At 46.9% G+C, this 16,342-nt stretch overlaps 2 protein-coding genes across 2 annotated transcripts; one reads left to right on the top strand and one right to left on the bottom strand.

Annotated features, from left to right (window-relative positions):
• Positions 1-1,973: 1,973 nt before the first annotated feature.
• On the bottom strand, positions 1,974-3,989 carry PtA15_3A110 (uncharacterized protein; the record flags this gene model as incomplete). The annotated part of the gene is made up of 4 exons (XM_053167046.1): positions 1,974-2,006; positions 2,652-2,956; positions 3,020-3,077; positions 3,372-3,989. The coding sequence occupies 4 exons, from the start codon at positions 3,987-3,989 to the stop codon at positions 1,974-1,976; spliced, it is 1,014 nt and encodes a 337-aa protein (XP_053018301.1).
• A 3,256-nt stretch (positions 3,990-7,245) lies between these two features.
• Positions 7,246-7,962, top strand: PtA15_3A109 (uncharacterized protein; the record flags this gene model as incomplete). Its single annotated transcript, XM_053167044.1, has 1 exon — positions 7,246-7,962. One exon carries the CDS (start codon positions 7,246-7,248, stop codon positions 7,960-7,962), a length of 717 nt encoding a protein of 238 aa, XP_053018300.1.
• Positions 7,963-16,342: the final 8,380 nt, after the last annotated feature.

The raw sequence follows: 16,342 nt of genomic DNA, 5'->3' as shown, positions 1-16,342 counted from the left end.
GTTTCTTCAATTTTCTGTAGTGTAGGGCAACTTTTCTGTAGCATAGCATGACCTAAGATCAGTTATCCTAATTTTGGACAAAATTTGGTTAGTGCAACAAAAGCTACGCTGAGTGTTAGTGTAGCGGTGATTATTTACAGCAAAAATCTGTACACAACATTTACCGCTACACTCCCTGTGAGCGTAGTGGAGTTTAAGTCCTTCCTACCCCAAGCAGATTAAAGGTTCCACCAACTAGCCATTGATTCTGGACTAGAGATGGCCTCTCGCACCCGGGTACCCACCGCGGGTGCGGTTACCCGCCTGAAATTTTGCAAATTCTCAACACCCGCACCCGCACCCGGCACCCGCCGGCGTGTGCTCGGCGGGTATAGCGGGTACCTGCTGGTGGGTGCCGGGTGCAGGGGCGGGTACCCGCTCTGATATACTGACTGCCGGTGAGAAATCCCTCCTGATCAGCAATGCATGCACTTGCTGACCGGGGGGGATTCTCACAGTCAGCAAGCTAATTGATGACCAGGAGGGAGTCCTCCCAGCCATTGATCATTATATCGATGACCGGGAGGAAGTCCTCCCAGCCATTGATCATTATATCGATGACCGGGAGGAAGTCCTCCCAGCCATTGATCATATTGATGACCGGGAGGAAGTCCTCCCAGCCATTGATCATATCAATGACCGGGAGGGAGTCCTCCCAGCCATCAATCATATTGATGACCGGGAGGGAGTCCTCCCAGCCATCAATCATATTGATGACCGGGAGGGAGTCCTCCCAGCCATTGATTATATCGATGACCGGGAGGGAGTCCTCCCAGCCATTGATTATATCAATGACCGGGAGGGATTCCTCCCAGCCATCTAGTAGATCGATGACCGGGAGGGAGTCCTCCCAGCCATCTAGTAGATCGATGACCGGGAGGGAGTCCTCCCAGCCATCTAGTAGATTGATGACCGGGAGGGAGTCCTCCCAGCCATCTAGTAGATCAATGACCGGGAGGGAGTCCTCCCAGCCATCTAGTAGATCAATGACCGGGAGGGAGTCCTCCCAGCCATCTAGTAGATCGATGACCGGGAGGTAGTATTCCCAGCCATCTAGTAGATCGATGACCGGGAAGGAATCCTCCCGGTCATCAATATACTTGCTGACCCGGGGATTCATCCTGTAGTCCCGGGGGTGTAGTACCTCCTTGACCGGAGGGATCCCTCTGGTTGAAGATGTGCGCAAGCTTTTTGACCGGAGGGACTCCTCCAGTCAAGGAGGTGTACACACCTCTGGGCGGAGGGATCGCTCCGCTTGAGGTGGTATGTACACCTCCCACCTCTTCAAATGGAGAGATCCCTCTGATCCATCTGGCCCACCAAGATGGGTGGGTACCCGGATGGGTACCTGTTTTTTTCCTGCCCAAAAACTGAACACCCGCACCCGCACCCGGCACCCGCCGGCGGGTGCTGAGCGGGTGTTCCGGGTACCTGCTGGCGGGTGCCGGGTACCCAAGTGCCATCTCTATTCTGGACTAACCCCCTAAGGGGGATTAATCCTTACAAATGAGCGGTGATAAATGTGTTTGACCCAAATTGGACTGCTTAACAAAGAATATTTTCCAAGCATTATTAGCCCAACAGGACAGAGCAATCAACACAAGATTTAGGTAGACCAATGGAAAACAGACCAAGTTATCATAGTAAGACAAGTTAAAAAATACAGCATAAGCCCCACCAGCTTGAAACACAAATGGAGAACAGGGATTAAAATTGCAGAACAGGTGGTGACAAAAAGCTGGGAGAAAGAAAAATAAAACAAGAGATGTCTGATTAGATTCTAGTCAGAGTCAGAACGTTCATTTGATGAATTAGAATTGTCTTTGTCGCTGGACAATTTTATTGAGTAGCAGTGTTTCTTGACAACACCTTTCCTTTGAGGGCTGGACGGCTCAGAGGGAGTTCTGGACCCTGATCTTGAGGAGCAATGTGAGCTAGACTTGTCGGAGCGCACGCGTTTGGTCGCTCTGGAAGACAATTGTGAAGACGTAGCAGTTGTGATTTGGACTATGTTGATGAATTTGTCATTCAAGTCAAGATGGAGCTGCCTGATATCGCCTGGCCCCAGGTAGCAACTTGGGTTGGTGATATTCTTGATTGGTGTTCTCATCCGGGGATTCAGCTCTAGCCTAAACCTTTGTTTGGCTAGTCTCTCCTCGCAGTTCGTCCAAGGCCATGTGGTGAAAACGTTTTTGGTTTTTTTAGCTGGGAGGAAGGCAAACCAGTCAGCAGAAACAAATATAAAGTAGCAGTCAATCAGCCTAGTCCACTGACCAGCAAGTCGTGCCATACGTGTGGTCACCTTCAGTGAATGCTTGGAGTTCGGGGGGTCTGGATCAAGTGCTGAGGAAACATAATCAGATGTATGGCCTACAACCCACGCATGCAACCGATTCCCAAAAGTATTTGGCCCATCTAGATCCTCAGCAATTTGAACAAACGGGGTGGCCCCGTGGGTGGTTGTTGTCAGTTGATAAGAGTGGCGGCCAAGATATTTTGATACTGTAAACAGAATCATCTTGCAATTGTATGTTTTTGAAACACGATTTGCCTGATTGCAAGTTGATCAGGCGAAACATCCAAATCACAATTTGAAACATTAAAAAACGTACCTGAATCGCCCAGGCATCCAAGAAATCTTGAACACAACCTGATGCTTGAGCCAGCAAAACAGTGGCCCGCAATCCTGGAGGACCCACCCTAGAAGAGGCAAGGGATGCAGCGGCCACCCCACTATTGTTGTCTGCCTTGGAGTTGTTGTCAAGCGCTAGCTCAGATGGGGTGAGTACATTGGATTGATCACCAGCTTTGGATGGTCTATCCTCCTTGGCGTCTGCAGGTAGCTTTTGTCCGGCTGCCTCATAAAGCTCTGATACCCAAGCCATTCCATCTTTCTGAGCAATCCCCCGCTTGCCTCCTGAGTAGTACATGTAAGCAATCAGTGTATGGATTGTTACAATTGTAGAAAGGGAATACTTACGACCACGAAAGACATCACGAGCGGGCTGTGTCTTCCGGAAGCAAATCCAATCGGATGGCTTTTGAATGGGTAAAGATTTGCCTCTGTACATGAAACACTTTGTCTCAGCTGTCAAGAGAAAATGTGACTGATGCAAGGCAGGTACTTACAAGAATTTGTCAATCATTTCAACAGAAACCTCGCGCTCAATTGCCTTGATAGCCAGCAGCTTACGTTGCTCCATGTGAAACTCAACAAAGAAACACCAATCCGCATTGGACATTGCACCTTTCGATCTTTCCTGAGCCTCAGCCACCAGATTGCCAATCAAGTCCTTCAGGAGTTTGGAGTAGGATCTTGGTGCTGGGAGGACTTTGCGACCGTCTTCACCCTGGCTTTGATTACACTTCTTGTTCTTTCTGGGGAGTGGATCGGATACACCTTTGAGCGGCGGGGCTGATCTCAGACCTTGCTGAAGGGATGGGGCAGGATTATTACGAGATCGCTCATCTACATGAAGGGATGGGGTAGGATTGTTGCGAGATGGATCATCAGCATTGGGGGGAAGATTCAGGGAACAAGACTCATTTGCTGCCCCCTCGAGTTTGGTAATAACACCTGATCGGATTGAGGCGGGAAGAGGATGGTGACAACCATCAGCAGCAGGAGCATTCTCATCAAGCGTAGGTTTGGGAGCATTCTTCCTGGGAGCAGTTGCAGCTGTTCGAGTTGTTGAACCAGAGGTAGCTGCTCGTTTCTTGCGCTGTTTCTTAGGTTGTGGCTTGGCGGATGGCTGAGGTGGCAGGTTGCAAGGCCGATCACCCACCGGGTCAAGACTACTGCAAGTTGGCTCGGGAGGGGGATAGATAACACCACGGCTTGCTTTGTGATGGTGATCTGTGATTGGGCCGGGTGCACTGTGAGGATAGCGAGTGCCATTGCCCAAGTAGCTTCCCTGGTGATAAAAATGACCTACAGCGCGTTTGTACATATATGATAAATCTGAGCATATCAAAATATTCAAAAAACACAAGAACATACTGGTCATGTGATGGCCAAAGTGCTGAGGAGGGTTTTGTGAAAAAGCAGTGGTTCTTTTGATATCACGGTAAAAACCGGGCTGAAGACCTGAATTACTGGCAAGAGCAAGCCGAAGGACACTGTTTGTTTTGGGTTTCCGGTGAGACGTGGGGTGTTTTCTTGATTGCTATACATGGTTTGTAATTATAGAACTGGGTACAAATGGTGATGATTGTACATCCTCAGCTATGAACTGCAATAGCCTACATGTTGTCCCATCCACATATGCAAGATTGGGTCCGCCATGCAAACCGTGAACAGCTTTGGTACGCTGAGAAAGATTAAAAGTACTCACAAGGACAAAGAAATTGGGAACGTGTATTGATAGCTGGCAGGATAGATGTTGGTTGAGGATGAGGTTGATCAGTTCGAGTTGGCAGGCGAAGTTGGTGAGAACGGGTGGTTAGTGGCCGAGTTGTTCATCGAGGGTGATCAACAATGATGGAGAGCTCGCGGACATAGGTTTCACTCTGCTGCGCGCAGCAAAGGCCGCGTGGGTCCACACAACTACACCACAAGTGAAGTTTTAGAGTTTGAATCCAGTAAAAATACTGGAGGGCAAGAAAAACCGAAAAGCGATTGGAATGCTTCCGGTGTAGTCGAAGGACCGGAATCATTCCGATTGCAATTCGGGTTAAACCCAAACCTGAAAAGATGGGTCCGCGCCGGAATGAAGTCGGAATTCATTCGACTTCATTCCAGGAAACAGACCGGAATCTCATTCCGGTTTCTTTCCTGGATTTTCCCCAGAATAGTTTTGTATACGACCGGGCAAGCCCCACAAATGCAGCCTTATATCCACTAATCACACACCTGACTGCATGGTGTGTCTAGCATACACCACCTGCAAATGGGTGTGGTTTTCTCCGCAGCCACACCCAGTGGTTTTCCAACTGAACTCGCGCGGCCCCCGGGAACCATCATTCGGGGTAAACATAACTCGCCCGGGCCGGTCATCTGGCTGGCCACATGACGACCAGCCAAGTTGTACAGCTTGATGAACGGCGAGCCGCGGGTCATCAGGACGCACCGATGACCGGACAGCTGGGCGGTCATCAAGGTATACATGCCTCGATGACTGGTCAGACGGCTGGTCGTCAAGGCAGACAGCTCGATGACTGGAGCCGGCCGGTCATCAAGACGGTAGACACTCGATGACCGGCCATCTAATCGGTCATTAAGGCACAGATACAACTCGATCACCGGCCAGCTGGCTGGTCATCGAGGTGTCCTTGATGTCAAGGTACATGTACCTTGATGACCAGCCATCTGAGCAGTCATCGAGGTATACACCTCAATGACCGGCCAACTGGCTGGCCATCAACATATGTACCTCGATGACCAGCCAGCCGGCTGGTCTTCGAGGTATGAATGTACCTTGATGAACCGACCCGAGCTGGCCGGTCATCAAGGTGTATGCCTTAATGGCCGGTTGGCTCCGGTCATCAATGATCAAGGCCTTGATGACCGGCCGGCTCCGGTCATCAATGATCCAGCCTTGATGACAGGGATGATCAAGGTGTATGCCTTGACGACCGGCCTGCTCCGGTCATCAAGGTGCCTGTATACCTCGACGACCAGCCAGCTGACCGGTCATCGAGGTACAATTTTGATGGCCAGCCAGTTGGCCGGTCATTGAGGTGTATACCTTGATGACTGGTCAGACGGCTGGCCATCGAGGTATACATGTACCTCGATGACCGGAGCCAGCCGGTCATCAAGGACACTTCAATGACCAGCCAGCTGGCCGGTCTGAGGTGATCGAGGTGTATCCTTGATGACCGGTCATTGATCAGTGTCTGCCTTCTTGATGACCGGCCGGCTCCGGTCATCGAGCTGTCTGCCTTGATGACCAGCCGTCTGACCAGTCATTGAGGCATGTATAGCTCGATGACCGGCCAGCTGTCCGGTCATCGGTGTGTCCTGATGACCCGCGGCTGTCCGGTCATCGGTGTGTCCTGATGACCCGCGGCTCGCCGGTCATCAAGGGCCCGGGTGAGTTATGTGTATCATCACCCCGAATGATGGTTTCCGGGGGCCGCACGAGTTTTCCGGGGGCCGCGCGAGTTCCGAGGGAAAACCACTGGCTGTGGCTGCGGAGAAAACCACACCCATTTGCAGGTGGTGATAGTGGTCAAGCAGCTCCTGTGGCGTGGATCAGCCAGATGGTGCTGGTTCGATTCCCCTTTTGTTTGACCAGTTGCCCACTCTCATTTTCGAGCCTTCAGCAGACCGCGCCAACTCGTCACCATTCCGAATAGCCATCGAAAGCAATTCGGAATGGGGTTGGCAATCCGAAATAAATTCGGAATCCCATCCAGTAAACCGCTGGTTTCCTTTCTGGAGAATCGCCGACCGTCAATGGACGGTCCGCCCTTGCAGGCGGGCCAACCAAAAGCATTTCGGTGGGCGATCGAAATAATTTCGATGCGCTTCACCCATGGTGTAGACATGTACATATTTATGTAAATCAGAAATGGATTGCGAAAATTTGCGAGATCATAGATGTACCGAACTGCGCCAAGCGCCTATCCTGTAGGCGCGGGAACACTCCCCCGGGGCCTATTGTATAGCCAATTTCCGGTCTACTGGGGTGACGCGTTCTGTGGTATCGTAATTCGTACAGGAGCTTGAAACTCAGTGGTGGGGAAGTGCCTCTCCTTGTTTCACCAAACCTCGATCCGGTCTGCAGAGACGACTCGCCGCTCTGGGCCGACTCGACTCTGCGTCAGTGTACAAAAGATGTACACCAGTCCATACAGCTCGCTCCGGAGGCCTGAGACAGCCAATAGGTCCTGAAAATCACACAATTTTCTATCGACGATTGTCTGTGCCTTGCAAACTCTGGTGTCTAAACATGTCGCAATCTTTGGAACGAGGGCGAGCTGAACCCGGTATGGATTCGGCAGGCAATGTGTATTAATCTATCATCTGACACACGGTATTCCTTATCAAAGTACAAATCAGATGACCCAGTGCCGTTTCTCCCCGAACGCATGAATGTTTGATAGCACAACATCCCCCGACAGGATTCCCCTTGACTATTTATATTCCCAAGTCCTAAAGGCTCATTCGTGTATTACACTCGCTTATCATCAAGGACTACTTGAGCCAACTGTGCTGCATAACACTTCTCAGCGAAGCAAGTTTTGATCATTTCACCCGGCATGCAAAGTAAACTTCTTCCAATTCTCGTCTTGCTGTTCTGCCATCTGAACTGGTCATTGGGAAGCCCCGTCCCGGATTCAACAGCTGTTGCCAGTGAAGTCGATAATCTCCGCACAGATCTTTCTGCGACCAAAGCTGCCGATCCGGCCAGGAATGGGTTCGACAAAGAAGAAGAGAAGACGCCACTCATCAGCAAAACCAAGCCTCTTTCAGACGGAAGTCATGCAAGCGGATCAAAGTCGATGCTCACAGAGGAAGAACAACCGCTTCTTGAAAACTCGCAATCCGAACACAGTTCCTCAAAGCCTCCAGAACACACGCAAGACCAATTGGAGCTAGCCAAAGACGCAAAGGACGGAAAGAAACTGAGTCTTCTCGCTAAATTGAAACAGTGCTTGGTGAACTGGTATTACGGAGACTCGTTTGTTGCCCGATTCTCGCGCGGCCTCCGCGCTTACTTCAGTCTCGAAAAACTCAGAAACAAAGACGAGGACGCGAAGAAAGCAGAGGAGGTCGCAAAGGGCGCACAAGCGACCTCCAAGGCCAAGGAAGACGCCAAGCCCGAACACATCCTGGCGCCGGTGTCTGAGCAGAAGGAGCCGCCCCAGCCAGCAACCACGTCTGAAAGTCCACCGGTCCACGAAGCATCCACCGATACCGCAAAACCCAGCGCGAACTCGGACGCATCCACCGTTAATGGCGTCGCTGGCAAGTAACCGCATCAAGAACCTTTCGGGAAGCCAAAGCCACTTCCTTCTCAACCTCCACCCCCGAACGGGACGATACGTTTCCTCGCAGATTTCCTTTCCCTCATTTTCGAATCATTCGCAGTGCAAATTTACAAAATGATGTCCACACCCCCTTTTGCGCAAATTTGCACCTCCGACAGCCACTCCTACTATTTCTCTGCAATGATCTAAATGATTTGTATGGTGCCTCAGAGGAAGGTTTTTTTTCTCAATTGCATCGTTCTTATGTTATAATTTACCAGTCTGTGTCACTTGCTTGATTACTGTGGAAGACAGATACAATCCCTGAACCAACCTCCCAGAAAAAAGCACTCTTTCTTTTGCCTTGTTAATTTGTGTAAAAGATATATATGTTCTTGATGGTCATCCATTAGAAAGACAACTAGTCCCTACTTTATTAAATTATGCCTGTCCACCAGGAAAAGTAAGCTTATCACTAGACAGTGACAAGCTTTTTTCTTTTGATTTTTCACACTTCTGTTTACCACACTCAGGATGTAAAAGGGTCAGGTTTGACTTGGAAAAACATGCCCAAACTCAACCCAAGGTAAATGCCAGGTTGGGTTGGGTCAGGACAAACCTTCAAATAAGCTGCCCAAACCCAAACTCAAGGGATGATGTGGGTTGGGTCTTGGGTTGACCCAAGCTTTCAAAAGATCTGGAGCATTCATGTATATAAAAACGGACTTACTTCGCGCACTGCGGAAAACTCTTTGCGCACTGTGGGGGTTGTCGTCTCGACGTCCAGCCCCCAGTGCGCGCTTCTGCCACGGCTCTTTGCGCACTGCATTTTCCCCCCAAAGATTGGCTTGCATTTCTTCAGATTTTTTTGATGAATCAATAGAATGGCTTTTTATGATCCCCCAAGAAAATAATCAAGTCATTCAGGGGTCTCCTTGAGCCTAGAGAAAATTGACATGAAAAAATCATATTTTAACGCGACAAGCATTTAAAAAGCCACTTCCTGCGACCCAGTAGCCACAAAAACTTCACAGTACAATAGTGCATGTGCAATTTTACAGCCTAATAATTTTCAGAATTTTCACCAGCTTTCCTGTAGCTCAAATAGGTATTGCGTTTATTATTTTGCGTATATGTATAGCTTTTTTGTTACACACACCAAAGGCACAAAATTTTGAGAGCACAGAGAAATATGCTTCAAATTAATTCCCTGAAATTCCCAGCAATGGTGTTTCATTATAAAATGAGATTATAAGGGGTGCGTGGCGGGCTTAGTAGGAAAATGGCTGCTACATGTATAGAGTTTTTGTTACACCCTGAAACAGTCTGAAATTTTCAGGAATGTTTCAATTTTGCATATTCTCCGCGCCATAAAGCTCTTAGCAATATTGTGTCATTAAAACATGAGATAAGTTAGCAGTCATTTTGCTACTAAGCCCGCCGCACTACATTTCATGTTATCATGACACACTATTGCCAAGAAATTTATGGCGCGGAGAATATTCACAATGAAAACATTTCTGAAATTTTGGGGCTGTTTGAGTGTGTAAAAATGCTACACAGTTAGCAGTAATCTTCCTACTAAGCCTGCCGCGCACCCCTTATATCTCATTTTATAATGACACACCATTGCTAGGAATTTCAGGGAATTAATTTGAAGCATATTTCTCTGTTCTCTCAAAATTCTGTGCCTTTGGTGTGTGTAACAAAAAAGTTATACATATACACAAAATAATAAACGCAATACCTATTTGAGCTACAGGAAAGCTGGTGAAAATTCTGAAAATTATCAGGCTGTGAAATTGCACATGCACTATTGTACTGTGAATTTTTTGTGGCTACTGGGTTGCAGGAAGTGGCTTTTTAAATGCTTGTTGCGTTAAAATATGATTTTTTCATGTCAATTTTCTCTAGGCTCAAGGAGACCCCTAAATGACCTGATTATTTTCTTGGGGGATCATAAAAAGCCATTGTATTGATTCATCACAAAATATCTCAAGAAATGCAAGCCAATTTTTTTGGGGAAAATGCAGTGCGCAAAGAGCCGTGGCCGAAGCGCGCACTGGGGGCTGGACGTCGAGACGACAACCCCCACAGTGCGCGAAAAGTCCGTATAAAAAAGTGTGTATCAAGATAAATGGAAACAATATAAACTAACTCAAGCTGGAAACAGTGACAGATACATTATCCAATTCATCATCATCACCCATTATCATCCCCTCTTCAGCCCAGATCCAATTTTGTGCACGTACAAGTTCTTCAAGACTGGTAGGTTACATTTGTGTTTGATTACTGCCAAGCACTTTGCCACCTGTGGAGAATGCCAAATCCAATGCAATGGAATTCATCAGAGTCATAGAATTAATCTTTCAAGTATTGCAAGTGTTGGGAATCAATTGGTGTGGGCACTCCACCAGGAGAGGAGTGAAAAGTTGAATTCAATCAGTGGTTCCTCAAAAGATAGAGATCAAGTGTGGTTGTTGTAGAGACCAATTGGGAAACCTTCTTCCTTTTTAGGTATTGCTTGAATTGCTGATCATAGTAGCAGCCTATTTTGTGACAGTCAAGTTGTTTTCTTCTGGATTGGGGCTTGAGAAACTGTTTGAGAGTGATTTGTTTTTGTTGCAAATCACTTCATCAAACCAGGTGGAGAGTTTTTTCCTGATTCTGTTGATGCTGAGTGCAGCATGATTGTTGCAAAGTTCTTCAGAGAGAATAAATGTGGAGGAAATTGAAACAAGGATCAAAAACTTGGTTGATTGCTGCAAATTCTTCCATTGGAATCCAGTACTTGTTGAATTTATCCTGCATTGGCTGAACCATTTTGAGTATGTGAAGCAAGATTTTTTTTTGGCAACTGATTGTTGACCTTCTTCATAGTTTTGTAGGCAATGTGTGCAGTAGGCTATTGTGTCATTCCAAGCTTTAAAGTAGCTTAATTCAATAAGTTGAAGAATTGAATGCAATTTTAGCTAATAAATCTATGGGAACTCATTGCTCAATGAAGAAAAGAAGAAAATACTTACAGTTGCGCAAGGCATCCTACCGTACAAGAAATACCCCCGGGGGACCCCGGTCCGGAATTCCAGGGTCTAAGTTTCTAATTTTTCCCAGTATTTTTTGGCCAAGATCCACAGCAATGACCGGTCATCAAGAGGTTTTATCCTCTTTGATGGCCGGCTGACCAGTCATAAAGAGGTTTTACCCTCTTCAATGACCGGCTAACCGGTCATCAAGAGGTTGTATCCTCTTTGATGGCCGGCTGACCGGTCATCAAGAGGGTTTATCCTCTTCAATGGCTGGCTGACCGGTCATCAAGAGGGTTTATCCTCTTCAATGGCCAGCTGACCGGTCATCAACAGGAGGCCATTGAGAGGGGTTGTATCCCTGTTGATGACCGGTCAGCCGCCCATCAAAGAGGATAAACCCTCTTGATGACCGATCAGCCGGCCATCAAAGAGGATAAAACCCAATGACCGGTCAGCCAGTCATCAAGAGGTTGTATACTCGCCTCTGCAATGACCGGCTGACTGGTGATCAAGAGGTTGTAGGCTCTTTGATGACCGGGATCAGAGGTCCTCCGATGGTGTAATCTATGGGATTACAGGTGTAACATATACATACATATGGCTTCAGCATATGTAAGCCCATAAATATGGCTTTACAGTATGTATTTGGGCCAGTGTCCGTAATGTGAGGCTCCCCCCCCAAAAAAAAGGCTGGTCAGAAACCTTAGCCCTCATAGAACTGGAATCTAAAGCCTCCAAAGAGCTCAAAAATTTCATTTACATGACATAGTGCTCATATGTGGAGTTGTAGATCTGGCCCGCGTTTGAAATGTCTTGTTGCGGGCAAGGCTTTATGGTAGGATGCCTTGCGCAACTGTACCCAAGTGAAAAACAGACAATAATTTCTTAATAGTGGAAATCTTCACCCACTTGGCTGAGGTAGGACAATGAGAGTAGTTTGCATCTTGAATTGCAAACTGATTGAAAACTTCCTTATACAGAAGGGCCAACTTAATAATGAGAAAAGTTGAGTTCCAAAAGGTGAAAACATGCACCAATGGGAGTGCTTGCTACCAATGGGAGTTCTTGCTGGTCCATTCCAATGAGATCAATTGACTCCTTGGAGGAATTTTTGGGCAAATGGGTGCTCTTGGCTTAAAAAATGCTGTCCCAAATCTTGTTGATAACTTCTGGGAAGATATTAAAGCTATCTTTCACAACCACATTGATAATGTGTGCAAGGCATCAGACATGGAAATACTTTTCATTCATTTTAATTTTTGCTTTGTTTTGGTGTGGTGAAATCACAGCTCTCTTGGGCAGATCAGGTCATGCCTGACAAATCCCCAACTGCAGGTAAAGCCAATCAAGTTTATTCTTGGTCCCACAGCAACAGGGCCATTTTAGATTGCAGGGGAGCGAATGAGGAACGATCAGTTCCCCCCTGTCCACAGAGGCGGCATGAGCCGAACTTAACTAAGCCCCCGTCCACGCTGCGGCGCGGGCAGCTTTTAGCCGGGGAGAGATGTGTAGCACTGTGATCTCTCCCGCGTGGAGGGGGCTTATGAACTATCGGCGCATGTTGGCCTGAGAGCATTCACCACTTTTGGTGGTGAAGGATGTTTTTCCGCCATGACCATCACAGTTTCAGCCGAGTTCATTGTTCCTCCTGGCCAGAGGTACTTGAGCATAATCTTGTGAATCCTGTCAACTCAGAATTCATCCACTCCCTCTCCATCATCCCCGAGTGAGCTTTCAAAACTTTGTATTTGGGTATTTTCCTTTGGCCGCTTACTGGCAGAAACCTTTTCTCTTTTTTTCATATTCTTTGTCTTTTTTTTGACATTTTGGACTTCCCATCATAACACTCTGTCATAACAGGTCATCACAAAACTCACCCCGCCTTCGCCTTCCTCTCCTACCCGGCATCGCACTCCCACGACATACCAGAAATGCACCGATGCGAACCTCTCAAGAAACGGAAAAACATCCGCACCGGACGAAGCAAGCTGACATCAATATGCAAGCTAATCTCGCAGATGGGTTATACACCCAAGTTGTTCGTTGAGGCCTTCCTTAAGAGCAATGACATCTTGATTTCTGCTCAGCGACGGTATTGGTCAACCAAAACTGGATGGCCATCTACTTTGCGGCTACTGGGAACCATCCGCAATTACATCAGTCGCAAACAAACGGGAAAAGATCAATGGGAGGAATTTATCCTGGAGGAGGTGCTGTATTCTTATTTTTCTGCTTTGTTTTTCTTCAAATTATTGGCTAACTTCTCTTGAATTTTTGATCTTGTCAAAATCCAGGCCAGCAGGATAGTCAACTTTCAAAAGCCGCCAAAGGGCGCTTACCCAGAGGGCGCTTACCACAACACAAAAAATATCTCAGCTTCCCTTTTCACTGACGAGTGTAAGAAAGATCGCGGCGAGGCACTAGTCACCGAAGACATGCCATTCCTCTTCAATATGATTCATGCCAAACTCAAAAAACAACCTCTCACTGCGAAAAGCCCAGCCGATGACGACCGAGAAGATTCCGACGATGAAACTGACCCTGTCCCCAAAACCGACCTCCAAGGCGATGGCATGGATCCGAACGACGAGTTTGATGTCAACTCACCTGTTGACCATAACGAGCGAGCCTACATGGTAAGTTTCTTTTCTTGATTCAATCCAAGACTATGATCTTCAATTTGAAATGCTGATTCTATTTGATTCTTATTTTATTCAAGGTTGCAAGAACGATATGCTCGATGGTCGCGTTTGTAGCTAATCGAAGAAATAATGGCGACCAGCTGGCTAATTCTTTAACATTTCTTGCATGCGGGGTCTCGGATCGGGTCAACATCTTCCTGAATTACATTGGCCTGTCTTCCTCGCGCCGAACAGCTAATCATGCCTTGAACTATCTCAGCCGCCAAGCCAAATCTCAAGTCTCGATCAAGCTAGCAAAGTCACCGGCCCCAAATCTGGCGCCATTCCTATGCATCGATAACCTTGACTTTGAAGAACGTGTCCACATGAAATCCGTAGGACATACAACTTGGATTTTCCATGGCACATGGGGATACATTCATCACCCAAGCCCAGAACTCATCGCCTCGGTCCCCGCTCCGGATCTCACCATAGAAAGCTATCGCGAGGCGATGTCAAAGGTGTCTGAATTCGATGTCCACTCTCGGATGCTCCTACCAACTCCAAAAGAAGAAGTACAGTGGGAGTTGGTCTTGAAGATTCAGATTACTGAAGCCCTTCTTGATTACCTTGGATCTCCATCCGATTCACTTGTCTCGATAAACACAAAACCTCCAATCGTCGACCAGTTATCAAACAAGTCACCTGACATCACAATGTTAAAGCTTATGGTAGCTTCCGATAACTCGGCTCAAGGAGCTGGCGAGGTCGTTGAATCTATCACCAAACAGTCTACAATATTGTTGACTGATTTCTCTTCTTGAGTCCAAATTATCGACGGCGACCTTGCTACATGTACGAATTTCACAACTTTACGAACTCAACGCATACCAAGCAGGCACCCGGAAGAAAGCCTTGTTAATGTACAGACAATCTTGGGGGGCGCACATACCATGTGGAATATTGCTCAAGCGATCTACTCCAAACACTTTGGAGATATCTCTGACTCGCGTGACTCGGGTGCTTGGCGATTTCTGAATAGTCTAGGTATTCCTTCGCACAAGATGCTTGAAAAGAAGGACTTCACCCTCATGATCAAGAATATCGAGAAGATTCACAAAGCAACCTTGGTGTATTGTATCATGTGAGCATCAATTTCTTTCCCTCTTATCTGCAACAAATCAACATGCTAAAGCGACTATTTTTCTGCTTCAGGGTGGTCATGGGAACTGATAGTGCTAGTCTAAACCAAAATATTCCTTCAATTTCGAGTTCCAGAATTAAAGAGGTTGTCGACGAAACATACTTGCGATTCTTCTCTCCGGACGCTAAACTTGACGCAACTCATCAAACTTCTCCAAAGCTTTCGAATTTGATCTTACGGCTAGCGGATTTTTCAACCATTGTTGAGGGGAACGCGGCAATGAAAGCGGGCGACATCGGTTGTGTTATGAATGTTTGGAAAAGATGGGCCGTTATTGCCCAGGGAATAAAAAAACTGACTCAGTACTCAATCCAACTACCTCGAATGATCATACTGCTCAATGAAGTTTTACCCCCCGGACTCGCACGGATCATCAAGCACTCAATGTTTGTAGCGCCCAGTGGTCGCCAGAAGCATTTCGTCGCAAAGGACCAATACCTCCAATCAGAAAATTACTGGTTGAAATCGTTTTTCAACAGCACAGGCCAAGGCACTAACATTGATCGACTCAAGGATTCTTATTCGCTGAATGTCCCTCTGGTAAGTAGACTCATTCCAGTCACCTTTGATGAAAATAAACACCTCTTTGACTTGTTTCTTAGCTTCAGGGATTAGTAACTAACTTAACAGCCGACTGCGGAAAGAAACTAGTCCATCAATCACACAAAAATCGAATCAACTTAAAATCCATAAATAATCGTTTGCGAATGTGTCGAGAAAATGACATATGCTACATCGCATCAAAGCTCGGTGAACATGTCCCCAAGAAGGTCGAGGACTTTTATGCTTTAGGAATACAAAAGCTGAAAATTTCTTCGATGCAAAGGGGGAAACCACTGAATAATTTACGACCGCCAGCAATCAAGATATGGAATGCTACAATTGATAATCAACTGGATAGAGGAAAAGAAAATTCAGATGTCAGCTCGGATGGAGATGATGAACCCAACATAACCAACAACGAGCTTGAGAGCAGTGAAGAAGAGAGCGAAAGTAATGGCGACACTGACAATGAAAATGAAAGCGGTGATTGATCACCCATTTGGATCAAGGTAAGTCGTGTTTCTTGGTCTCTTGGAAGCGTAGAATTCCTTGAGCTCTTCCAACACAGCTTTATCGGCCTCCCATTTCCTTTTTGCTGCTTCACGATCTCTAACTGCTTGTTCTTCCTTTTGTAGTTTATTTTTGGCACAAATCCTCTTATTTTCGGCTATTTGGCTTGCGCTAGGCCTTGATTTTGTGACTCGGTTTTTTGCTGCGGCGGGCGGCGCTAGAACTGAGTTTGACGCTGCTGATGGTTTTTGCGAGACTGAAGATGTGACTGGTAGTATCGCAGCATCATCTGGTCCTGAGATTTTTTTCAGCCCCGCTTTTTTCAGATTTTGTATTCGTTCCATCTCATCGCCGATAAAAGTTTCGTAATCTTCCTGGTCTTTCAAGTAGCTTTGATAGTCTGTTCCTTCTTTGAAGTTTTTGATGCAGTTATCTAACATGTTTAACTCCCCGTCTAATTGTTCGCTACCGATAAGATC

The sequence above is a fragment of the Puccinia triticina genome, chromosome 3A (genome assembly GCF_026914185.1).
Source record: "Puccinia triticina chromosome 3A, complete sequence".
Lineage (NCBI taxonomy): Eukaryota > Fungi > Basidiomycota > Pucciniomycetes > Pucciniales > Pucciniaceae > Puccinia > Puccinia triticina.
This window is presented reverse-complemented; position numbering and strand designations above follow the sequence as displayed.